The following is a 24,157-nucleotide window of genomic DNA, read 5'->3' on the forward strand; positions in this document are numbered from 1 at the left end:
AAATGCAGTGGGGAGAATTGACGTTTTCATTGGGAGCAGAAACTCCCAGCGTTAAATATCTACTATTCGAATCTTGGAGTTGTTCAATTCTTGAAAGAAGAAGCTGAGCAAGTAATTGGATCTTTTCTTGATTACTTGAGAGAATTAGCAAGCAAAAAGCACCAAGAGGAATGTTGACAGCCATTTTCTTATTACCTTCATCCTTTAGAATGGCATTTCCACTTGCAAACTGATTATCCTACATATTCGAGAGAGAAACGCACACTCTTCATACGATCCAACATGCCAATGAAATGCACTTCCCTTAATATGTCCATAGAAAGTTGACCTTTCATTAGCCAATGAAAATTCATGTAATAGCACGACAAGTTGAGTGAGATGTTGGAATGAGAATTTAGATGTGTCGAATTGAGAATAGATACTTCTTTCAAATTCTGATCTTGGATCTAACGTGCTTCTTCGTCTTAATCTTCCAACTTTGGAAATTCTTGGAATTGATTTGGAGAAATATTTGAATAATTCGAAATGATAACAGAAAAGTTGGCCCGAATGTTGGATAAAACTATCCTTGCAAATGAATAAATCACTTTCCCATTTGAAAAAATCAGAAAGGAATAGTCCATTAAACATTCCCTTCCAGATACAATCATTTTCAAGAATGAAAGATTGGAAGACTTGGATACTAGTTGAGTAATAAATCTGGAGGAGGAATGAAGGAGAGAATAATGCAAATTTCCTGATCACACAATTTTGAGAGATTCATTTCGAATAGTTTTTTTCAAAACATAACTTAAAGTTCAACAATGTATGTAATATATTAATTTTCATCAAACTTGAACACTGAACACTAGCTATTCCAATATTAATGAAAATCAACTGTTAATCCAAATTCAAAGTAACCCAAACAAATTTTCATGTTTCCCGCCAAATACAATCTATCCAAATTTAAAAACACTTCCAGTAAAAATTAGAAGTGTAACAAGAAAAAAAAATGCCCAACAATAACCAGGCATCATCTTCATCACAACAGACGATTCCAATCGGAAGAACACTCAATCCGGAGATGATTGCTTGTCTGGAGGAGGAACTACAAAGATGCTCCAAAAACACAAGGAATAATGGTGCCAAGCATTATGTTTTGGGGTTACGGAAGGCAATATCTTCCTTGGAAAAGTATCCAAAGAAATTGTATAATGGAAATGAAGCTAAAACTCTGAAGGGAATTGGAGATAAGATGGCCTATAGAATTGATAAATATTTGAAGGATAATAATATTGATTTGGGGACTCCACCTCCGAATGCTGGAAATAATAGTAATCATAATAATAATAATGGAGGTGAAACAGATGGACAATCTGTGTCACAAGATGAATCGAATAATGATCAAACAGCAAAGAAGAGGAAAAGAACAAATAGAAAATACATTCCGAAATTTAAAACTGCTGCCTGGGCGATTATGATATCACTGTACAGACATATTAAGAGTAGTGAAAAGGATTATGCTACAAAAACACAATTGATTGCTCTATGTGAAACACTGACTGATGTACCTATGGAACAATCAACCAATGCATCTAAATATACTGGCTGGAGCTCAATGAAAACTCTAATGGAAAAAGAATTGATAACCTCAGAGAAGAAGGGAAGATCGAATGGTTTCATGCTCACTCCTAGAGGTAGAAAACTGGCAAGAAAACTTCACACAGCTGAGAAGGAAGTATCTGAACTTGAGTTTGAATGGGAAGAATCAGAGGAGGAAATGTCATCTGAAGAGGAACCAGAAGAACCAAAAGAAAAACCAAAAAAGAAAAAGAAACAACCAGTTAGCTCAGCAGAATCAGAGTCTCTTTCAAACTTTGAAGCAAGTCAATCCAGCCAACAATCAGACAGTGAAATAATTAGTCGTAGTTATGATTCCGATCCAGAGCTATGTGAAGATATATTCACTCAACTTGGATTTTCACAAAGAAAAAACAATCCACCATCAATAACCAATGAACTCTCTCAATCATCACAAACAAGCTATAGTGAGCTTAGTGATGACGATGATGATATTCTACTCCACGAGAAAGACGCCTCCCCAAAGCCCTCCATATCATCCAATACTTCATCTCAGAATCCTGTATATATGATCCTTTCAGATGATGAAGATGAGGATGTTGCATTTGATTATAGTAAGCTTCCTCTCAAATTCAGCTATATGGACAAACTAGATAAACCGGTCAATCGAATAGAGGATGCCAAGTTTCATTTCAGTACTTCAGCTGGTGAAATAAGAATCAAGGTTCTACTCAAAAGTCCTTTGAAAAATGAAGAGACCCTTGCTGATCTATTTGATGAAATAATCGAAAAGAAGCGTGTAAATAATGAACTAACAGTCACTGGCTTCATAAAGGAGTCGAGATGTGTACCTTATGCGAGCAATTTAGCTAAAAATCTGATTATTGATCCAGCTATTTTCAAATTCTATTCAACAAATGAGATTGAGAACACTAGCAACAAGAAGAAATCATCAAAGGATAATATCAGTAGTGCTACCATATTTAATACAGATTTACAGACATGTAATCCTATTGAGCGCGCACCATCCAGAGCCATCCAGCCATCCAAGCCAACCGTTGTACCTCTCGATATTGAACTAAGTGATGACGAAGATGTAACACTTGAGAAACCAGTCACTCAGAAAAAAACAAAGAAAAAGAAACACCTAGCCGAATCTTCAGAACCCTCTTCCTCCCAACAACAAACACAATATCGACCAGCAATTCCTGTGCCTAGACCAAGAGAAATGATGAGATCTATAGATTTTTCAATGCCACCACCATCCTTTGTTCCAGCCAGAAGTCTTGTTACTAACAACCAAATTAGCTCGTCCTCTACCTCCACAGCAAGTACATCAAGTAGTTCTCAATCCATACCGAATAGCACCCAAATTACCACCTCTAACCACATACCAACGAATCCAGTAATTCTCCAATCCAATAGACAACCCAAGACAATTGTAAACCTAAAGAGCTTTTTAGAAAATCCAGAACCTAATCCCTCCTTCGCCTTTTCAGCTGCTGACAGCAATACTACCTCCACAAAATCAAATGATTTACCAAAAGTACCTTACAAGATTCACCTTATTATAGATCAAAGAGAGAGAACAGGACATAATGATAGAAAATCATTCTGTGACACACTTAAAAAACGAGGTGTAGATGCACTGATTTCACAACTTGGAATGGGAGATGTTATTTGGACACTCACAACTGAAGAGAGATCATATGTGTTGAATTATGTTTTGGAGAGAAAGGATATTAATGATCTAGCTGGAAGTATTAAGGATGGAAGATATAAGGAACAAAAATTCAGAATGAACAATTCTAATTGTTCCAATATTTTTTATTTGATTGAAAGAGGTTTCAAACACCAAGATCAACTCTCTCAGTCTTCACTTGAAACCTCCATTAGAAAGATTTTAACAGATGGCATTTGTGTAAAACATACTGCATCATTGGAAGCATCCATTAATTTTCTTGTCATCATGAACTCTCTCATTATAGAATTAGTTGAAAGAGATGGCCTTACACCACACCAACTACTCATTCCACACGAAATTACTGGCGAAATGTACAATCCCTCACTCGAACAGTACAATGTTCTTTTCAAAAAGAATAATGACATTTCCAAGAATGAATTATTTGGCAGACAGCTCACTACCATCCAAGGTGTATCCTCTCAAATAGCAGAATCAATCATTAAGAAACATCCAACACCAACCTCCCTGTGTCAAGTCTTTCTGGACTCATCAACACCTCATGACCTGGCTCTGAAAAACTTTGCCATCGAATCATCAGTTGAAGGTGTTTGCACTCGTAAAATTGGAGCGAAACTCTCCCAGAAAATTTATCAATACTTTTTCCAAGATTAAACAGTATTCAAATTATTCAGATTCCATATTATTCCAACCCAGTCATTCTCTCCATCATGGTGAATTTTTAAATTTATTATCATCATAGCATCGGAAGAAAATTATTGCAATGTGATTCATCAATTTGTTTGATTTTTAAAAATTGAAGTAGAAAAAAATGACCCAAACATCATCAACACCATCCAAACTCAAGAACTTGTTGAAGAAGGTGAAAGCAAAGGCTGAAGAAGAACCTTCAACAACAACAACTTCTGAAGAAGCCACCAAGAATGTAGTAGTTGAAGAAACCAAGAATATTGAAGAAAATGAATCATCCCGAGAAGAACCAACAACAACAACTACTAACGAATCAAAATCAAGTGATAATAATGATTACTATAAGAGCTATGGATATACTATTGAAGATACAGCAGTTTCATCAAAAACATCAACCACTTCATCTTTTTTAACCAATGTACACATTAACAAACTTGCTTTATGCGAACCACTCACAAAAGCATTGTCAAATGAAGATTCTGGACTTTCCTTTGAATATATGACACCTATCCAAGCTCGTTCTATTCCAATTGCTTTGGCAGGTAAGGATTTACTTGCTCAAGCTAAAACTGGTAGTGGTAAAACATTGGCATTCCTTTTGCCATGTTTAGAGTTATTATACAGAGCTGAATTTAAACCTAGAAATGGTACAGGAGTTATTATTTTGAGTCCAACTAGAGAATTGGCTATTCAAACCTATGCTGTTTGTAAATCATTAATGACATTTATGAAACAAACTCATTGTTTGTTGATTGGTGGTCAATCTAAACATCAAGAAGGAGAAAAACTTGTTAAGGGTTGTAATATTGTCATTGCCACTCCAGGTAGATTGTTGGATCACTTACTTCACACAAAAGGATTTGTTTATTCTAATTTGATTTCACTTGTTTTGGATGAAGCTGATAGAATGTTGGATGATGGTTTTGAGGAAGAATTGAAAGCTATTGTTAAATTATTACCAACTAAAGGAAGACAAACTCTCTTATTCAGTGCCACTCAAACAACAAAGGTCGCTGATATTGCCAGAGTTAGTATTAAAAGAGATCCAGTTTTTGTTGGAATTGAAGATTTGAATAAGATTACCAAGACTGAAGAAACTGAAGAATATTCAACTGCTACAAATTTGGAACAAGGATATGTTGTTGTTCCAGCAAGTGAAAAATTTGTTCTCCTCTATTCATTCCTTAAAAAGACAATGGCAACAACTCCTGGAAAGAAGGGAAAGAAGATTATCGTCTTTTTCAGTAGTTGTGCTGCTGTTAAATATTATTCAGAATTATTGAACTATATTAACGTTTCAGTGACACCTCTCCATGGTAAAATGAAGCAAAATAAGAGAACACAAGCATTTATGAACTTTTGTGGTGCTGAAAGTGGTGTGTTACTTTCCACTGATGTTGCTGCTAGAGGTTTGGATATTCCAAAGGTTGACTGGATTGTTCAATATGATCCACCAGAAGCTCCAAAAGAATATATTCACCGTGTTGGTCGTACTGCTCGTGCTGGAAATGTTGGACGTGCTTTGCTCTTCCTCCTTCCATCTGAAACAGGATTTTTGAAATATTTGAGTGAATCAAACATTCCATTGAATGAATTGGATTTCCCTCGAACAAAGATGTCAAATATTCAAGATCAACTCGAAAAGATTATTTCTTCCAATTACTATTTATTCAAGAATGCTGAAGAAGCATTCAAAGGTTTTATCAAATCGTATGCTTCACATCCATTGAAGGATATTTTCTCATTCCAATTATTAGATGTTGCTGGTATTACCAAATCATTTGGTCTCAAGAATACTCCATATGTGGATTTGAAGAGTTTAGAAGTTGGTGCTTCAAGTGCCATTGAAAAGAAGAGAAAGAGCGACAATAAGTGGATTAAGAGTGGTGTTTCTCAAAAGAAGAAGGAAGATAAAAAGAAGAGAAAGACTGAATAAATCTTATATAAGATTCTTTCAAGATGAATTTTGATCTTTTTGTAATTTTTCACACCTGACTTTAAAAACATGTGATGACATAAATAGTGATCCAATACTTTCTTGATTAAATAACAACAAATATTAATATTCAAACAATAATGAAATAAATTAACAATCTATTTAAAATCTCTTCTTATTTTCCGACCATTCCACACTCAACAACAAGTGGTTCAAACTGAATCTTTCGAATTTTTCGATAGCTTCTTCAGCTTCTTCGACTGTGCTATATGTGATGAGAGCAAAACCTCTATTTCTTCCTCTGTCTCCAGGAACGAAAACTTTGATAATTCTACCAACTTGACCGAACAAGAGTCTCAAATCTTGTTCTGTTGCCTTTACATCAAGATTACTAACCTTGATTGTTGTATTGACTTCACTATCGGTACGACCACCTCCGAATCCTCCTGTTGTTCTATTCTTCATACTTGGTGGAACGTAGGCATTAGAGCTTGGAGCCTTAAGTTTGTTTTCATCTTCTTCGGTATTTTCTGGTGTAGTTTCTTGTTCAGTTGCTTCTGTAGCTTCTTTGGCCAATTGCATTTGAATTCTGTTGAGTAAGACTTCTTGTTCATCCATTGCTGTTTGTGTGGTTGTTGTAGACTTCTTATTATTTGTATATTCAAAGTGAATTGGTTCTCCTACTGATGTAACATCAGGTAAAAGTCCAGCTTGTCCAGCTTGTCCAAACTTCTTCCATTTACGACGTTCTTCAACAATTGGAATATTCTTCTTTTGTACTTTAACAGTTTTAACTTTCTTTGTGATTCTAACTTTCTTTCCGTCTTTTATCTTTTCTTCAACAATTGTTTTTATTCCATTTTCTTCGCTGACTTGAACAATGGTGCCGTCTTGTTCTTCTTGTTGGTCGGCCCAGGATTTGTTTGATGATGTTGCGAGCATATTTTTTAAAGATTCAAAAATAAAATATTTTTATTTAAATTTATCTTTTTTCAAACAACTCAATGATGGAATTGATATCAAGCCATTATTATTATTAATAATAAGAATACAAAATCACTCAAGATTGAATTTTTTAATATTCCATCCAGATCGAAATAAACTATTTGATCATCGTCCGATTACTTGAATTTCATCAATTTTTAATAATAAAAAAAATTTCAAAGCCTAATTTCTTCAAAAGCTTCAAATAATTGATAGAAGAGAGAATGTTTTCTAGTTTCGGAAATTCAGGGGAAGGTATTTCATTTGATGATTTCTTTGGATTTTCAGAGGATACATCATCAACAGCAGCAACATCATCTACTCTGAATGTTGTTGTTCAGCAACAATCTGTCGCAGCTTCAATTGTTAATACGAATGAGAAGAAACAAGCTCAACCTTTGTTGCCTAAAAACAAGACACTTACTCATCAGCAACAACAGCAGCCATCTGTTGCTACTATGCCAAAGAAACCAGCAAAGGAAGTCATCGGTAGCAGTGAGGAAGAATCATCTTCCGATGATGATGAGGAAATGAAGGATAAGGTACAGCCTGGTGATGATTCCGATGAAGATGAAGAAATGAAAGAGAAGGAATATTCTTCTTCCTCCTCGAGTAGTGAGAGTAGCCAAGATGAGATTGAGGATATATCAATTCGGAAATCAACAAATATTGGAAAGCAAATTGTAAATGGTAATAAGGAGAATCATAAACAATCAGTGAATACTGTGAAAAAAGCTCCTCCAAAGCAATCTAATATTCAACACATTTTGAATAAGGTGCCATCATCATCTAGTTCAGTACCGCAAATTGGAACGAAAAAGAAATTGTCACCACTCAAAGAAAAGAGAAATATCAAGGAAAAGACCGATAATTCAAAAAGAAAATTTATTCAAACCAAACTGGATAAGAGCATGTTTGAAAGGAGAGTTGAGCAGACACCTATGGATTCATCACTCTTTTGCATGTGCTGCAATACATTTGTTGCCTTAACAGGTGCATCATCTCAAAACTCAGCAAAAAGAGTAAAGAAAGGTTCTTCTAAATATGAAGAATGGGATAAACATATAGAAAGTGAGGACCACTTGTTGAGGAAGGAGAGGCTGCAAAGACTCAATGTACTTTGCTTTATGAATAGCCCAACAAATAAGAGGTTTCATCATTTTGTAAATTCATTCTGTCTAATGTTTTTCCACCGAATTGAAACACTAGCTATTGAATTTGCAAAAAAGAATAGAAAGAGAAAGTTTGAAATTTATGAGGAACATGAGGATTATATTCTGTTGGACTATGTCATTAATTTTATTTATGCTCGAGTTGCAAATTTGCAATACGCAACCGATTTTGAAAAGATTTTGAAACAATTCTTAAATAATATGAGACAAGGCTCATTAAAGATTGCCACCACAATTTGGGAACAATATAAGGAATTTTATTCCAAGATGAATGATGATGAGTTTGGTTATTTGCTCTCTGATATTGTACATCGAGCTTGGGATTGCATGAGACATTTGGCTTACTTTGGGAAAATTCAGGATCCAACTCAATTATTCATTGACGAGCCATTGGAATTCAAAGATTTTAAGAGTGAGAAAAAAGAATCAAGAGATGAAAGTGATTCTAGCTCCGATGATGAAGACTATGAAGAGCCAGAATATGACGAAGATGAGGAAGAGGAGGAGGACATTTTCAATGGTCAGCATCCTTACTTTGAAATGTTTATGAAAATGTACATTCAACACTTCTTATTTTTAAAGCCAATTGAGAAAATAATAAGTGAAGCTCTCGAACAATACAAATCCATTCTAGAAAAGGAGACCTTTTTCAATGAGTGGGAAGAAGAAATAGTGAAGAGAAAGAAGCTATTAATTTCACAGCAACAGATGTCAAGTAATGGCGGTAGTGCTGTAGATGATGAATCAAGTGATGAGAGTCCAACAATACCTCCACCAAAACCACAAGCTCCAAAGCAAAAATCAATTGAAGATTTGCTGTTTGGTTCAGCAGCCAACAATACCTTTGAGAGCTTCTTTTCTGTTAATACTACACCTCAAAAGGTAACAACTACAATCCAAACTCAAAGTAAGAAGAAGGCAGGAATATCAACGCACGAGAATGAAACAATGGAAGAGGATGAAATGTGGAATTTACTAAGAAGAGATAATATTTGAATATTTTCCAATAATTTTATTGAACTTGTTACCAATCTCCATCTCTTACATCATTTGGATTCCAAACAGTTTTTGTTGTAATGACATTATTAATCTTTACAGATTGATTGTTTTGGGTTGAATAGCCATACTTTTGGATATCAACTTGCTTGACACTCTTTACATTGGAAAGAATGGAGCTTTCTCCAATAGTTCCCAAATTTTCATTATAGTGATCAAACCATGGATATTTGTATGAAGAATAAGTCTTTGCACTGATTGGACATGGAGGGGCTTTTTCTCCTGTTATTTGTTGATACATGTCAGAGTTGACAATATGTACAAATACTCTTGACTTGGTTCTTTCATCCCAAAATGATGGGCCATAAGGATCTTTAGCAATATCTTGTTTCATTTTACCTCCTGCTGCCAATCCCAATTCTTGTGCATTGCTGGATTGAGATCTACTTCTTTTTTCTTCACATTTAAGACTTGAAAGTGAACTTCTTGGCATTGCTGGTGAGCAACATTTCATTTGTGGAATACTTGCGGTTGAAGAAGTTGAAAACATTGTTGGTATTGGATAAGCTTGAGAAACTGGAGGAGAGTATGCAACAATGGATTTCTTTGTTGGAATGATTGAATGTTTCTTCTTTGGAGATGACCATGTTGTTTCATTCATTTCTGGAAACATTGATTTTGCCTTTTCTGAGAATGGATTGTAACAAATAATTTGAGCACCTCCTACTTTATCTTCTCCAGTAACCTGTGATTCGACAGTATATCCTTGTCCAAGTGGCATGGCAATGAATTGTTTGATTGTTCCATTTCCATTATTAATACCATCTAACCATTTTTGAGCTGGAGTGACACAATAATCTTGAACTTTTCTTGATTTGATTTCTTCATCCCATTGTTCTCCACTTAAAGCATTCACTTTACCAACAGCAACTTTGAGAGCATGAGGATTTGTGGAATTTTCAAATTCCATCCACATGGCTTCACGTTGGTGTAAACAAACAAATACACCACCTTTTTGTTTCCAGCTTTCAGGGACTTTGTTAATATAATCATCTACTCTTTTGATTGGGAAGGTCCCCAAAGATGGAGGCAAGGGATAGATTTTCCCATCGTCAGGTATTCTTAAAGTTCTATGTAATTTGATTTTCAATTCGTTTTTAGAGGTTTTGGCACTGTAAAATACAATCGAGTCATTGACAACCTTAATGGAAAGTTTGTTAGTTGGTTCTGAACTTGGAGGTTCGATTGGAAATTTAGGTGGACAATAAGTTGAGTTGGCATGCATAGGAGGACATGAAATTGGTATTCCAGTAAACATTTTTGTTGAGTTGTTTGATTTGTTGATCAGGTTGTTTTTTTTGATATTGTTATTACATGATTTTCAAGCCTTTTTATTTAATAAAAAAAGGAGAAAAAAGGGAGTTCTGTGTTCTTCCTTTTGTCTCTTGATAAAAAAGGCAAATAACAATATTTAGTACAAGTGGTTAAGAAATATTAACAATCTCGTCTGATGCAACAACATTTTAAAGGATTCCAAAACTTTTGTGCAATAGATTCAAACAAAAATTACAAAATACTCCAAAAAGACAAAAGAATTAAATTTCAATAAGTAGAAAATTTATCTAAATTTTGGTTTTTCGTCAACTTCTGTTGGCTTGACCTTCTTAGTTGAAGATTCTGTTACATCAGCATCAAATAATGCTGAAGTTTCGTTTGGATTGGAATCACCAATATTCCTTCTCTTTCTGTTTCCTCCAAACAATGACGATGTATTCAAAGAAGCAGTTTGAGGTGTTTTCAGTTCTTCAACATTTTCCTTATCTACTGGAGAAAAGTTTCTTGTTGTAATATTGGAAACTAACATCTTGGATCTTCCCATAATTGGTCTATCTTTGGTGAGGGCCGATTGGTTGAGATTGAGTGGAGTTGGAAGTGAAGCTGATTCACTTGTTGTTGGTCCTCGTTTAATGTAGAATGAGGTTCTGTCTCTGAGAGGTACTTCTGTTGGTGAGTGATTCTTCTCAAAATTGGTATTTCCAAACAGAGCTGGTCTTGGTGGAGGATTAAATTGTCGTTTCATATCAGAAAGTTCTTTTTGAGCTCTTTGTAATTCATCCCTCAATTCATCATTTTCTCTCTTAATCTTTAATTGATATTGAATCTTTTGCTTGTGATTGTTGTGTCCAATTATCTTTTCATGATCTTTTCTTAATGATTCAAGCTCTTCCTTTAGACTATTAACTTCAGTGACACTATCTGCATACTTTTGTCTCAAGCTTTCCAATGAAGCCTCTAATTGGTTCTTTTCCGATTTGTATTTTTCTTTCAACTTTTTCAATGTCTCTTCGTGAATCATTTGTTGTGAGAGGCTTCGTTTTTCGAGGGTAGATAATTGTTCTTTGCTCTCATCATAGTTATTTCTCAAATCGTTAAGGTCAGACTCTTTTCTCAAGAGGGTTTCTCTTTCAGTTTGAAGAGTTTTGACCAGACTTTCACACTTCTTTTCTACAGTGTTTAATTTTTCAGTCAATCTGGTGAATTCTTCTCCTGATTGCAATGAACGAATAGATTCCAATTGTTGTTCAATTTCATTTTGCTTGGATTTGATTTGATCTTCTAGAGATTCAATTGTGCTCAACAGCTTGATATTCTCATTGGAAGCACCATCACTTGAGGTTTTCAAAGCTTCTAATTGTCTTAGAGTTGAATTGAGTTTTTGATTGCTATTGTTCAACTCTTGGCCTTTGCTATCGAGCTCAGTCTCGAGGTTAGACACTTGTTCTTCGAGTTTTTGCACTTCCTGTTCACGTTCTTGCAACTTTTCAATGCTCTCTTCAGCGAGTTGTGTAATGCTTTCATTGTGTTGTTGTACCTCAGAATACTTGCGCTTGAAACTTTCAAGTTCAGAGGTCAAATTAGAGATTTCTGTTTCCTTCAATTTGAGTTCAATATTTTCATTGATTAATTTATCGTTCAATTCTCTGAACATGGAGTCCTTTTCAGAGGAAATATTGTTGACAAGTTGAACTTGTTTCTCAAGAGCCAAGGTCAGTTCAGAAATTTGATCGGTGAATTGTGATTTGGATTGTTCCAATTCTTCATTGAGAATCTTGTTTGCTTCCATATTTTCGCCAAGTTCGAATTTCAATGCCTCAATCAATTCTTGAAGAGAATTGATTTGTTCCTCTCTTTCTCTTCTTAACTGTTCTTCGTTTTCCAATAGTTGTTTCTTTTCTTCCTCGGAGGTATTACCCATAGAGCTCAAGTGTTGTAAAAGGTCATCATTTCGTTCTTGTTCCAGAGCTAAGCATTGTTTAAGGTTGTTGATAGCATCTTCATGGGTTGATTTGATGGTTTGGAGAGTATTGAGGGCACTTTGATATTTTTCAGTCATTTCAATCAATTCCCTTTCCGATACTCGAGCACATTCCTTTAGTTTTTCATTTTCTTCAATGTAGGTAGTGATTTTACCGTTCATGGTTTGAATTTCTTCTACAAGTTGATTTTCACGATCTTGTAACTTGACAATACTTTCTTCAGCAAGTTGTGTAATACTTTCATAATTTTGCTCTGATTCAGAGAAGTTAATCTTAAGGGTCTCAATTTCGGAGGTTAGCTTTGATAATTCTGCTTCCTTCATTTTCAGGATTATATTTTCATTGTGAAGTTTTTCATTCAATTCTCTCAGTGTGATATCTTTTTCAGAGGAAATATTGTTGACAAGTTGAACTTGTTTCTCAAGAGCCAAGGTCAGTTCAGAAATTTGGTCGGTGAACTGTGATTTGGATTGTTCCAATTCTTCATTGAGAATCTTGTTTGCTTCCATATTTTCGCCAAGTTCGAATTTCAATGCCTCAATCAATTCTTGAAGAGAATTGATTTGTTCTTCGCTTTCTCTTCTAGATTTATCCTCGCTTTCAAGGAATTCTTTGTGAATTGTGTTGAGCTGTTCAAGTTCGTCGATTGTACTTTGGTATTTATCTTTCATTTCTGCCAAGTCTCTTTCAGATACTTGAATAGAATCCTTTAGCTTATCATTGGCTTCACCATAGTGTTTGATTTGTTCAAAGGAGCTCATCAAAGCCTTCTCCTTCTCATCAAGTGCAGACATAAGCATACACTTGGTTGCCACTTCCTGTTCTAATTGAGAGGATAGAACAGTTTCCTTTTGTTGAGTTTGTTCAGCAAACATTGATTCTTTAGATTTGACTTCTTCAAGTTGAGACTTTAAAGATTCAATGCTGGCATCTCTTTCAGATATAGATAGAAGTAACTCTTGCTCTCTGAAAGACAAAGTATCAATACTGGTATTAAGAGTTTCTATTACTACTTTCAGTTTGGATATTTCCTCATTGGATTGTTCATTCTCCTGCATAGATTCTCCAAATAGCTGTTCTGTGCTTTCTAACTGTTGTTTGAGAGCTTCAATCTCTTGGTGTGCGAGTATTAATTTAGACTCTGCCTCGTGTTTGGCCATTTCCTCACGTTCTCTCATTTCCTCCAACATTCTAATAGTTTCTTCTTGACCTTTTTGGACCATTTGTTGGTTTTCCAAACCTTCCAACATTGCTTCAATTTGAGTCCTCTCCTCTTTTAATTTGATATTTTCTGAAAGCATATTCTCCTTATCAGATGCTACTTGTTCTAAAAGTTGCTTGATGCTCTCAAGCTCGCTCCATGCCATTTGCTCCTTTTCTTGGCTTTGTGTTATATCCTTCTTAAGTGAGGCAATAGTTTCCAAGGATTCCTCATACATTTGTTCTAACCTTGTTATTTCTCCTAACAGTGTTTGATTTTCACTGATTGCTACTTGTTCTTGGAGTATTGAAGAGTTTCTTCTGTGGCTCTTTTCCATGTCTTGAATTTTGTTGGCAAGTTGTTCCTTTTCGCCAGTTAAATGTCTGATTGAAAGCTCTAAACTTTGAATGTAGGAATGTAATTCCTTAAACAACTCCTTGTTAGCTCCAAATTGCTTGGAAAATTGGGATTCATATGAATTAAGTTGATCTTTCAGTTCCATATTTTCAATCTTGAGCTGAATAACATCTGGATGTTGTTCAGGTGAGAGGGCCTTTTGGAGGGCACTGTCGGCTATAGAGAGGAATTGTTCTTCATTATCAAGTGTGAAATTTTCAAAATTGAATTTGGAAAACTTTTGTGGTGATTGTGGTCTATCAAAGTCAAAATCTAAACCAGAGACAAAATCTTGTTTTGGATTTTTCACTGATTTTCCAGTGAGTCTAGCGATCTTTGCCTCTCGCAATCTTAGCAAAAATCTAGTTGATGTTAATAAGCGATCCTTTGAGGATGCAACCTTCTTGAGCTCTTCAACACGATGAGTAAGAATGGAATTCTTCTCCTCGTGTTCATCTGTCTGAGCAGAGAGATATACATGTTGTTGTTGTAATGCTATAATATATTGTTCCTTTTCATTTTCATCCATAGAAAGTTGTGGAGTAGGAGTTTGTGGAACTTCTGAAACTCGTTTGTTTGCCTCCAATAACTGTTTCCTCAGGAGTTTAATTTGTTCTTGCAAAAATGTAATACTTCCAGATGTCTCTTCATTGATTTTAGCTTCATTCTTAATTCGTTTAGCTCTTTGAGCAAATGTAAGAGTTGACAAGGATTCTGATAATGAATTAATGGCAGGACTAATGTTCGCAATAACACAAGTCTTAGAATTCCCTCCAAGAGAATCCTTAAGTAAGAATGTTAATTTGCTATCTCTGTATTGTACATGCCTAGAAATACCATTAGCAACGTCAACTAGATCCTTGATAACTTTTCCTAGAGTAGAAAGAGACTTATTGATAGAACAAGCTTCTTTCAATCTGTCTCCTTCGGTATTAGATGTTGATTGTCTTTCCGAACCAGCAAGATCGATAAGATTAAGCCTAGATGTACGCGTTTTTGTTCCTCCCTCTGATGTTTCTTGTGATTTCATATAGATGGTAAAAACAGAATGAGAACGTGATGATTGATTATTCATAGATGTTGAGCCAACATGTCTATTTGATAGACCCTTCTTCAAAATGGCTAAAGCTTCAACTGGTGTTGCAATATCCTCATGAATTAATTGTTCAACATAAACTCCAGATTTGATATCCTCTCTTAAATTTAAACTCTTGGATACAGTACCACCATTAAAAAGAGGTAATTTAGGTGTTGAATCCAATAAATCTGTAATTCTTTCGTTGTAAATTTCCAGAAATGAGCAACTGACAATAAACTTGATTTCTTTTTGTTGTCTTTTCTTTTCAATTTCTGAAAATATGTATGATAGAACTCTTGGTATTAAACCTGCAGATGAAGGCAAGTGTAAATTGTGCATTGATGACAACAAGTCATCTTCCATTACGTCGTCATTGTGTGACGTTCCCATAGTAAAAGTTTTACCACTTCCTGTTTGCCCATAACAAAAGATTGTACCGTTATATCCAGCTAGATAACTATCCACTATTGGTTTGCCACAAAACTCGAACATATCTTTTTGTGTTGTTGTTGGGCTTGCTACGTGGTCGAAAGTAAAGGTTTTTGGTTTCTCTTTTGGATTATTGCTAATAACTTGAAGTGATCTTTTTGTTGCTGGATCTACTTGGATGCAATTTTGTGTTTCATTGTCAAAGAGTGGTCTAACTCTTACTACCACTCTCACACTCGATTTATCGTCATCATCTTTTGAAAATATTTCTGTCCTGTTGGTTGCAGACAGAGTTTCGTCATCACCTAAAGAAGGAAGAGGTGAGAATAATCCTCCTCTTGAGACTATTGGAGACACCATAAAGGATGGAGTTTGAATGTTTTGTCTTCTTGTTGTGAAGGAACTTGTTGTTGGAGAGGCAAGCATTCGTTCCAAATCTTGGGACGGAGAAAACACGCCACTCAAATTATTTAAATTATTCCTCATTATATTATTAATAATATACTATATGGTTGTTGAAAAAGCTTGTATGTACACAAAGGAATGGTGAGAGAATGGTTAATTTTGTGGTGTGATGTTTTTTTTTAATTTTTTTAAAGAACAAAATTTTGGCGCCATCTAACAGACTAAAATTGGCGCCAAGATTTAGGTTCTTCACAAATTTCAAAACAATAACAAGCATTTTAAAAATAAGAAAATCTCGTTAAATTCCTTCAATTTCATAATATTAATGATTGTGTTATAATTCTCTCAAAGCTGCTATTCATCTACGCTAAGAATTATCTGGTAGTGATCTTTCCTGTTTGATAAAATACTTCTCACATGGGATTCGCTTCCAGAACAAATTATTAAGTAATTTAAATTAAGCACAACTGCATACCTTAAACATGGAGATATATTAATACCAGAACCACTTCTGAACAGGAAATTGATTATCTCCTTTCAAATTTCCATCTCTTCTTCTCAGACAAATTACTCGAGTTAATAAACACTTGCAGGTTGTGAATGAAGCAAGGCTATAATACCAACAAATTGTCATAATATCCAATTCAGAAAGAAGATATTTGCCAAATTACATTAAATAATTATCTTGGTCATCTACATTCCAATTTTGTTAAAAACCAAATTGTCTATTCATAACTCACAGTTTTGATCCTCAAATACATTACATACTCAACCCAGAGATAATTTAGTCCTTTTTCAGAATCGGCGAAAAATTAATTCGCCAACAACATTAGAAAAAATAGGCAAAATGTACCCACACAGTGGAAGTATCAATACACCTGCTCATGATGAGTTTAATGATGATGAATTCGACCGACTGGTGGGCCTATCACTGAATAAAATGTCTACGCTGACACCCAATAACAATAATAATCAACAAAATCAGTGGTATTTCTCTGATAATATGTTTGGAGATTTTAATTTAGGAGGAATGAATAATGGTGGTGTTACTAGTAGTTTGGATACAAGTCAGTTGGCTTTTACTCCACTCATTGAACAACATCGAAATAATGATGATTGTTGCCAATTGAATACTACTAGCACTTTTGATATTGATAATGATATTGATGCCATGACAAACAAAACTACACCAACAACTCAAGGAAAATCAAAGGAAAAGAAAAAGCCAAAGATTGCATGCGTTTATTGTAACAAATTGCACAGTATGTACTAGTCACAATATGAAATTCCTTAAACATTCAATTTTTCTCATTTTAGAAAAGTGTGATGGCGAATCTCCAAATGCTTGTACCAGATGTAAGAAGAAGGGTATTCCATGTGGTATGTAGTTTGTGTGAAAATCATTTTAAACTTATCATGTTAGTTTATTTACCACCTCAAAAGAGAGGTCCAAAGTCAAAGAAGAGAAAGGCAAATGATGGAGATGAGGAAGAATACACTGTAGAACAATTAACATGTGCTGCTGGATTGTGTGCCAACCAAAATCAACAAATCCAACAAATTCAACAACAACAAGCTCAACAACAATTTAATGCTCCTGTATATTTCAATCAATCACCACCTCAACAAGCTCAACAAACTCAACAACAACAAATTGTACAACACCAAACTCAACAACCTCAAAAAATAGTTAGCTCTGTTGACTTGGACTCTTACATTACTGAAGCTATTTTCTCTTCCAATAAGAATACTAATCCATCTACTGCTCTTACCAATTTCTATTCACAACCGCAACAACCTAGTCCACTTACAGGTCTCCAATTTGCAGTCAATGTTCATACAAGAACACTCGTCGATCAATTCTTAGAGTAAGTAGTATTTTCATGCATTCATGCATTAAACATTTCTAGTTCTGTGACATGCCACTCCCTTGTAGATAGAAACATGTTGGATAATGCCCTCAATAAGGCTGTTATTTTTTCATCTGAACCAACTGGTTACCAACTCTTAACAAATATTGTATGTGCAATGGGCGCTCAAAGATTAGAGGACAGAAAGAACTGTATTGAATTTTTCAATAGAGCAAGAAATCAAGCTAGTTACTTGTTTGATAAGCCATCTAGGGAAGCTTCATGTGCTTTGAGTTTGATGGGTATTTATGCTTGTTCAGAAGGTGAAAGAATCAAAGGTCACATGTACAACAGAATTGCTTTGGACATGTCTACGGACTTGTGTTCTTACCAAATTGAAACCGACAAGTATTACCAAACTCTTTCTGCTCTCTCATTGGCAACAACGTTCTCTAAATGGTTGTTCGAGTTGAACATTCTCAAAGTTGAAGAAAATTCATTTGATTGCCTTCTTAAGAATGCCAATAATCCAAACCATCCTCAAATTCCATCCATTCGTGAACTTGTTAAAAATGTTAAAAACTATATTGGTTCTTCGAAGTGTATGCGCGAGATTGAAGAAATAGAAACCAAAATTGCCGATATGAGTCTTGTTAAGGGAAGTGAAGAAGTCTCTTTCACAGCCATTTTGGTTTACTACTTGTTGGTCTCAAGACTTGCCATGTTGACAAATAACCAAATCGAATATATCAAGATTTTGAGAAAATTAGAAACTATTGAAAAGTATATTGAATCAGAAAAGTTTAACAGAGATGATCTCCAAAAGAATGTGCACAGATTCTGTCTCTATTCTCTTAGATCGGATATTTTGGTGAGATGTGGACTAGATAAGATGGGTTTACACTGTGCTACCAAGGCAACTGGTTTAGCAGCTAAGCCAACTTTCTGGAAGTCAGCACCAGCTATTATTCTCTTCTTCCCTATCCTTATCAACATTAACCTTAGTGTTAATGATAGTAGTATGTCTATTGAAAATTACAAATCACTCAAGGTTATCAGCTCTAAATTTGTAGTTTTAAAATATACCCTATTTGATATGATTAATATCATGAATAAGAGATCAGAGTTTGCTGATCTCTTAGAGAGTGAAAGACAACACGTTCCACAAGGTATTACAAATTCAAGTGGATATCTTCCATTCACTAATGATGTTCCTCAATGTGAATCATGTCCTCCACAGGATTGGAATACTAATATCTTTGACCAAAACAATAACAACGAGTCATGTTTCCCTAACTCTGATCTTACAGAATTATTGCAACAACTAGGAACTGTGAGCGATCATGAATCCTATCAGAACAAGTTAGAATCGATATGGCAAACAATTGGTCAATAATAAATATATTGTAAATATTCAAAATTATTAAACATAAGAGCTTTTCAGTTTTAATAGAAATATCTGACTGTTCCAATTATTTCTAAATTTGTTATTGTAATATTTTGTAAATAATTTTCTGAATTTTCTCCCTTATCCATTAGTGGCAATTCATCTGTTTGGAATTATTACTCGTGTAAACCCTCCAATAATATCTTGAAAACTATTTAAAATTCTTCCAAAATCTGTCTCCATAAGAGAAGAGTAATTCTGAATGAATATCAATATCTTTCAATGCATAAATCCCAATCCTGTAATCATGTGAATTGGTGTCATACACAATTTTGGGGATGCAATTATTGGTTTTTGAAGTTCTAACCTTTCCTTGTGCATCATTGAGGAATCTTGATTCATTTCCTTTTCTAAACGCGTCCACACTCATATTTTCATTCAGTTCGAACAAATAACTCGATTCATACATGTCATAGATTACTGATCTTCTATTCTCTTCCAATATGGATACAATCTCACCAACATACTCCACTATCAGCTCGTCCTTTTTAATAGGCTCCAGAGAGAATAAACCTAAACCATGCAGCTGACTGAATCCTACTGCACACCGTTTCATAAAGTGTTTAGAAAAACTATTCTGGCAACTATTCTTACAGTCACAATATCCAAAACACGATCTCTGATACTTTTTACATGTACACTTAGCCCCTGCACAGTTGTGATTTTTGAATCTATTCTTTTCTGTAAAGCAATTACACAACTCTGTACAAAAGGTTCCATTCTTTACACAATTACATTCTGAAACGTTCATTATTGCACACTGACACGGGTTATAGAGCATTGGTTTGTGAAGATTGGGAAAGATAACCTTCTCAGGGTTGATTTTCTTAACAATTTGAGTTTCTAACATATCCAACTCTTCGGGCGTTAAGAATGATTTTGCCACACCTCTCATAATGGCCAACTCTTCTACCTTGTTCTTGGGTGGAGATTTCCTTCTTGCCATTCTAATTTTGAAATTAAAGAACCAATCACAGATGAATTTCTTAATTTCTCTGCATGGACGAATGTGATGTTCTGCCATCTGACAAAAGACATCTCTATTGGAACACTTTGAATTGTTCATATTTTCCAAAAATCGTTCTCCATAGATAAAAACAGTATTAAGGGCAATTTCCTTATCATATTTCGTCCAATGGTCGTATGAATCTGATATTGATTCATCCTCAACACAATGCAGATAGCACTCTGATGAGCATGGTTTAAGAGAGTATTTTTTGTTGACAAGCAATGAGTTTTGAGTTTTGAATAGCTTTTCTAAAATAGAGCCAATAGATAATTCATTATTATATTCAGGGGTGGCTCTAGCATCTTCTGGATCTCTAATGCATGTATCATACTCCACTCTGTGAATAGCACAATCAAATTTCATGCACTTGTAACAAAATAGCTTGGCTGTAATACTCCATATCGATTCTAGTGATCCATTCCTATAAAATTCCCACAATAAATAATAATAATAATATGATGGATAAACTCTCAATAATTCACGTGTTAACCTACTTTGATTGAGATTTTTGCTCATTTTCCCTCTTGAAAATTGAATAGCTCGATAATTGTTCCTGGAACAGTTCCATAATTTTCAGTCTAAACTTTTTCCTATCATATTGTAAGTGTTCCTCTGCCATGACAAATAGTTCTTGATTCTCATTTTCATACTCCCTCATAAAATCCTCAGCCAGTAATTTTAACACTTCATCATTTTCACCATATTTTTCACTAATTCTTTCTACCATTGTTCGGTAAATAGTTTCGGCCCACAAATCCAAATAATATTTCATAAACTTGGAATATCCACTCTTTTTTGCAGAATTATTTCCATTTTCTATAAAACTCAAATCATCAAAGTATTTCGAATATGATTGATAATCCACACAAAAATCATCATCCTTATATGGAATAAAGTCAACTGAAGCCTGTTCCTTTGCCATCTTATTCTTACACAAATATTCATAGTAGGTGTATTGTAATTGAAACATGCTATCAGGATACTCAGTTACTGATTTGTTTCTTCCTCTAGTTTTTGTTTTTAAAGTGATGGAAACTTGTTCCATTCCCTCTTTCTGTTCTTTCAATTGTTGAGAGTGCATATTTAGACTCTTTTGGAAAATGGCCAAGTCTTTCATTCTGTGTTCCGTTTTGAATACATCGATATCCTCCTCTACTTGTTCCGAATCAATTTTGTGATGAGTTCTCTCTCGTTTACCTGATGACGATGATATCTGGTTGTGGTGATGATTTTCCTGATGATGCATGCCGTCATAGTGATGGTGTGGAAGTAGATGCATTTTTTTGAATGATATTTAAAATGTTATTTATTACTACATAATTTTGTAACAATAGCATACTGATTGTTAACTATAAAGTATCTATTGAATTATTGAGAATTTCCAATTAATTGATCAATGATAAAGGCATATCTGAAAGCAATTTCCTTATAACGACTGTATCTTCCTGAGCTACCTCCGTGACCTTGATCCATATTTGTCTTCATTAAAATCAAGTTGGTTTTTTGATTATTCTTCTTTGTAGCAAAGAAATGACGCATACTAGCAACATATTTAGCACCTTCCCAGTAATTAACTCTGGTATCATTGAAAGCGTGGTCAATTAAAATGGCTGGATATTGTTTATCTACATTCTCATCTCTATCAATATTGTCGTATGGTGAATAAGAGTACATATAGTCAAAATAGGTCTTATCTTTTGGATTACCCCACTCATCAAACTCAGTAACTGTGAGTGGAAGTGTCTCGTCCAACATGGTATTGATAACATCAACGAAAGGTACTTGCAAAATGGCAGCCTTAAATAAATCAGGTCTTTCGTTTACAACAGCACCAATTAAAAGTCCACCTAATTATTATTATTTAAAAATTATCTCAATAAGAAATTATGATAAAAACTAACCTGCAGAACCTCCATAAATACACATACGATCCTTGTTAGTGTAGCCACTTTCAATCAAATGGGAAGCACTATCGATAAAATCAAAGAAAGTATTCTTCTTATTCAATAATTTACCATCCTTATACCTAATATGGAAATAATAAAATAAATTAAAATAAAAAATAAAATAAAAATAATTACCATTTTCTTCCATTTTCAGCACCTCCTCTAATAGCTGGAATAGCATAAATCATTCCTCTGTCGAGGAGACTGATAACAGAATAGGAGAAGTAAGCGTCCATACAACTATTTCCAATAGAGTTGAAATTGTGATAACATTAATAAAAATATGATTACAAATGACATACCTTCCATAAGAACCATATGCATAGAGTAAGAGAGGATTGGTTCCATCCAAAACGATTGATTCATCTCCTGCCTTCTTCTTGTAGACTAAGCTGATTGGGATTTCAGTTTTACCATCTCTTGACTTGGCCACGATCTTTTCTTGTTTGTATTGATTTTTATCAAATCCACCAAGAACTTCATCTTGCTTCAAAACAATGAACTCATTATTTTCCATGTCATAGTCATAAACTGTTGGCGGAGTTAAGAAGGAGGAATATTCAATTCTGACCAATGAGGTTTCATATTCTCTGTTGTGGCTGACACTCAAATCATAACTTGGCTCTGGGAATACAACTTCCTATTTGTTGAATGAATTCGAATGAGAACGCGAATCGAAAAGAAACATACCTTTGGTGGAGACTGTTTAGAAGGATCTAAAATAACCAACTTTGGAACACCATCTGCTCTACCAAACAAGGCAATCTTGCTGGAGAATGAAATGAGATATTCACAATAGAATTTTTCATTGTATGGAACGAAATCCTCAGCACTGTCAAAGTCTGGATTTGAAATAGGAGTTCTGACAACTTTGAAATTTACATTTTCACCTTCATTGTGAATAATATAAAAGTAATCACCTTGATGTGAGACTGAAAATTCAACACCCTCTCTTCTAGGTCTATTACCAAATAATTTGAAAGTTCCAGTCTTTAAATCCTCACTCTTCAAATAGTGATACTCTGATGTAATATTTGAAGAAGATTCAATGAATAAATATTGACCTGAAAGACTCTTTCTCACAGACACAAAATACTTTTCATCTTCATCAGTGAAGAGAAGTTCACAATTATCAACGAGAATTTCCTCACATTGTGATCTCTCATCTACAAGAGTATCAATATCAATATTAGCTCTATAAACCCTGTATGGTCTGTGTGTATGATCATAAGTTGTAAAGACAATGGTTTTAGAATCAGAGCTGAATTCCAAAGAACGCCCACTTTTTTGAGATCTATCAATCTTATTTTTCAATAATTTTCCACATCTCAAATCCTTAATATACAAGTCATAATATTCAGATCCATCGACATCAATAGAGTACGCTAAAAATTGTTCACATGGAGAAACCTTGAAAATGCCAATTGTCAAAAATGGGACTTTCAATTCCTCAACAAGTTGATTTTGATCTAACAAAATTTCTTCCTCTCCTCCAGCTGCTGGTTTTCTACAATAAATTGAGTATTGTTTTCCATCTTCAGTTTTGGAATAGTACATGTAATTCTTATAACGATATGGAACACTTTCATCAGTTTGCTTAATTCTATTCTTAATTTCATTAAACAATACATCTTGAAGATTTTCAGTGTGATTCATCTTTTGAGTGCAAAATTCATTCTCTGATTCCAAAAACTCTTTCACTTTCGGATTTGTTTTTTCTCTCAACCAAAAGTATGGATCATGCAATTCCAAACCATGAATTGAAGTAGTACGATCAATTCTCTCAGCAATAACACTAGGATTCATCTTTTCTTTTTTTATGGTGGTGAAGTGATACAATTTGTTTGATCCCGTATTAATTATCGTGTTGTTGTTCTTGTTGCTGGTCAATGATGATCTCCCTAACAAGGCAATGCAAAATTTTTTTCTTGTTATTTTAAGAATGGATTTGCGTGTTGTTGGGCAAATTGCTTTCATTTTTTCATTCCTTTATTCAAATCCATAGATGGTCATCTATGAAGAATATCATGATGGAAAAG

At 34.4% G+C, this 24,157-nt stretch overlaps 9 protein-coding genes across 9 annotated transcripts; 4 read left to right on the top strand and 5 right to left on the bottom strand.

Annotated features, from left to right (window-relative positions):
- Positions 1-991: 991 nt before the first annotated feature.
- On the top strand, positions 992-3,916 carry NAEGRDRAFT_48155 (uncharacterized protein; the record flags this gene model as incomplete). Its single annotated transcript, XM_002678468.1, has 1 exon — positions 992-3,916. One exon carries the CDS (start codon positions 992-994, stop codon positions 3,914-3,916), a length of 2,925 nt encoding a protein of 974 aa, XP_002678514.1.
- Positions 3,917-4,096: 180 nt separating this feature from the next.
- NAEGRDRAFT_83091 (DEAD/DEAH box helicase family protein) lies at positions 4,097-5,888 on the top strand (the record flags this gene model as incomplete). Its single annotated transcript, XM_002678469.1, has 1 exon — positions 4,097-5,888. The coding sequence occupies exon 1, from the start codon at positions 4,452-4,454 to the stop codon at positions 5,886-5,888; it is 1,437 nt and encodes a 478-aa protein (XP_002678515.1). The 5' UTR covers positions 4,097-4,451.
- A 162-nt stretch (positions 5,889-6,050) lies between these two features.
- NAEGRDRAFT_48157 (uncharacterized protein) lies at positions 6,051-6,830 on the bottom strand (the record flags this gene model as incomplete). The annotated part of the gene is made up of 1 exon (XM_002678580.1): positions 6,051-6,830. The coding sequence occupies one exon, from the start codon at positions 6,828-6,830 to the stop codon at positions 6,051-6,053; it is 780 nt and encodes a 259-aa protein (XP_002678626.1).
- A 266-nt stretch (positions 6,831-7,096) lies between these two features.
- Positions 7,097-9,040, top strand: NAEGRDRAFT_48158 (uncharacterized protein; the record flags this gene model as incomplete). Its single annotated transcript, XM_002678470.1, has 1 exon — positions 7,097-9,040. One exon carries the CDS (start codon positions 7,097-7,099, stop codon positions 9,038-9,040), a length of 1,944 nt encoding a protein of 647 aa, XP_002678516.1.
- NAEGRDRAFT_56117 (bacterial integral membrane protein-like protein) lies at positions 9,039-10,386 on the bottom strand. The gene has a single exon (XM_002678581.1). The coding sequence runs from the start codon at positions 10,356-10,358 to the stop codon at positions 9,069-9,071; it is 1,290 nt and encodes a 429-aa protein (XP_002678627.1). The 5' UTR covers positions 10,359-10,386; the 3' UTR covers positions 9,039-9,068.
- Positions 10,387-10,643: 257 nt separating this feature from the next.
- NAEGRDRAFT_79295 (kinesin) lies at positions 10,644-15,947 on the bottom strand (the record flags this gene model as incomplete). The annotated part of the gene is made up of 1 exon (XM_002678582.1): positions 10,644-15,947. One exon carries the CDS (start codon positions 15,945-15,947, stop codon positions 10,659-10,661), a length of 5,289 nt encoding a protein of 1,762 aa, XP_002678628.1. The 3' UTR covers positions 10,644-10,658.
- Positions 15,948-16,806: 859 nt separating this feature from the next.
- NAEGRDRAFT_79296 (GAL4 domain-containing protein) lies at positions 16,807-19,112 on the top strand (the record flags this gene model as incomplete). Its single annotated transcript, XM_002678471.1, has 4 exons — positions 16,807-17,128; positions 17,184-17,246; positions 17,290-17,734; positions 17,777-19,112. 4 exons carry the CDS (start codon positions 16,807-16,809, stop codon positions 19,110-19,112), a joined length of 2,166 nt encoding a protein of 721 aa, XP_002678517.1.
- Positions 19,113-19,314: 202 nt separating this feature from the next.
- NAEGRDRAFT_66167 (uncharacterized protein) lies at positions 19,315-21,418 on the bottom strand (the record flags this gene model as incomplete). The annotated part of the gene is made up of 2 exons (XM_002678583.1): positions 19,315-20,593; positions 20,667-21,418. The coding sequence occupies 2 exons, from the start codon at positions 21,416-21,418 to the stop codon at positions 19,315-19,317; spliced, it is 2,031 nt and encodes a 676-aa protein (XP_002678629.1).
- A 32-nt stretch (positions 21,419-21,450) lies between these two features.
- Positions 21,451-24,024, bottom strand: NAEGRDRAFT_38762 (prolyl oligopeptidase). Its single transcript, XM_002678584.1, has 5 exons — positions 22,788-24,024; positions 22,421-22,758; positions 22,254-22,358; positions 22,074-22,198; positions 21,451-22,019 (listed from the first exon to the last, which is right to left on the bottom strand). The coding sequence occupies exons 1-5, from the start codon at positions 23,922-23,924 to the stop codon at positions 21,541-21,543; spliced, it is 2,184 nt and encodes a 727-aa protein (XP_002678630.1). The 5' UTR covers positions 23,925-24,024; the 3' UTR covers positions 21,451-21,540.
- Between the last annotated feature and the right edge of the window lie 133 nt (positions 24,025-24,157).

Source organism: Naegleria gruberi (assembly GCF_000004985.1).
Source record: "Naegleria gruberi genomic scaffold NAEGRscaffold_17, whole genome shotgun sequence".
In the NCBI taxonomy this organism is placed as follows: domain Eukaryota; phylum Heterolobosea; class Eutetramitea; order Acrasida; family Naegleriidae; genus Naegleria; species Naegleria gruberi.